Source organism: Camelina sativa, chromosome 17 (assembly GCF_000633955.1).
Source record: "Camelina sativa cultivar DH55 chromosome 17, Cs, whole genome shotgun sequence".
Lineage (NCBI taxonomy): Eukaryota > Viridiplantae > Streptophyta > Magnoliopsida > Brassicales > Brassicaceae > Camelina > Camelina sativa.
Genome location: NC_025701.1, coordinates 34,614,497 through 34,615,819, shown reverse-complemented (window position 1 = coordinate 34,615,819; position 1,323 = coordinate 34,614,497). Strand labels below are relative to the sequence as shown.

Sequence of the window (1,323 nt, the reverse complement as noted above, 5' to 3'; positions counted from 1 at the left end):
ATGGTAAAGTTGTGGCTTGGTAGAATTTTGACACAACCCGAGGAACAGATGACGGTGAAGAGAATGCGATGAGGCTAAGAATTTATCCGCGCTATACGACTCGACCCGAGCACATGTCTCTCCACTATTGATTAATTATCTTTGTAATATATTTTTTTTGTCTGCTCTTTGTTGTTCATTTAATTAATGATATAACAAAATAAATTCCTGAAAATTCCTTTCATTAACAACTTTTTAAGAAAATAATTGACCATGAGCATTTGTGGTTCCGGCCTTGTTCAAACTCGAAACTGACTTCTCGTCTTCTCGGCCCTAGATGGCCGAGCCATTTAAGTTCACGAATCCATTTACATTTTTATACACCTCCAAACCTGAATTTTGTGTTCATAATGAGAACCACCTTTTTTAAAACTCGCCCAAAACTCTCGTGCAACAGAAAATGACGACTGTTATTATAACTGAACTGATGCCACATTGCCACTATAGCCAAAAGACTGATCTCTCTAATAGAGATTTGAAATAATGTCTGAAAATGTCAGTTTACATTTCTATCTCTCGATAACCCTTCGACTGTTTCTGAAATCTCCGATGTCTGTGTCTTTACCATCACTATGCCCATGCCGGTTTCCTCCTCCTCCTCCTCTTCCTCCTCTGTTAGACCCCCTGAAACTACCTGAACCGCGTCCCCGGCTGCTCTTTCTATCAAACTCATCATCAAAACCTCCCCTTCTGCTTCCCATTCTTCCCCCAAACCCACCACTATCTTCTCTGTTCCCTCTTGATCGACTAGCCTGGGAACTTGACCCTCTGTAATCTTCATCGTCACTACCAAAGCTACTCCTCCTGCTTCCTGTTCTTGCCCCTCTCCCTCTTGATCTGTTAGCTGACGAGCCATTAGATCCCTTGTAGCTATCAGAGGCAAAATTATCATTGAAACCACCACGTCCACCTCTCATTCTTCCTCTGCTTCCTCTCGATTTATTACCAGAGAAGCTTGACCCTCTGAACTCTTGATCATCCATGTCATCATCAGATTCTGAAGCTGAATAGGATCTTCGTTTTTCTTTGAACCCTCCTTTACCACCGTTGTTTCTTTGTCCACGCCTTAGACTGGACCTGGGACCATCGTTCTCCAGATCAGAATCGAGCCCAAATTCTTCGTCTGACCCAAATGTAAGTTTTCTCAAAGGTGGACCTCTCTGGGTTGAAGCAACATGGCTTGATTTCCACCTGGGATTGGCGGATACCTCATCATCTGAACTGAAACCGAGCTCATCATCCCTAGAGAAACCTCCCTTACCGTTTCCTTGCTTCTTTCTACTG

General features: G+C 43.1%; 1 protein-coding gene across 1 annotated transcript in view; it reads right to left on the bottom strand.

Annotated features, from left to right (window-relative positions):
* LOC104760075 overlaps window positions 377-1,323 on the bottom strand; it is a 12,126-nt gene continuing 11,179 nt past the window's right edge. The window contains exon 7 of the mRNA XM_019239074.1: window positions 377-1,255. Within this exon, the coding sequence (XP_019094619.1) occupies window positions 549-1,255 (707 nt within the window). The 3' untranslated portion in view covers window positions 377-548. The remainder of the gene's footprint in view (window positions 1,256-1,323) is intronic.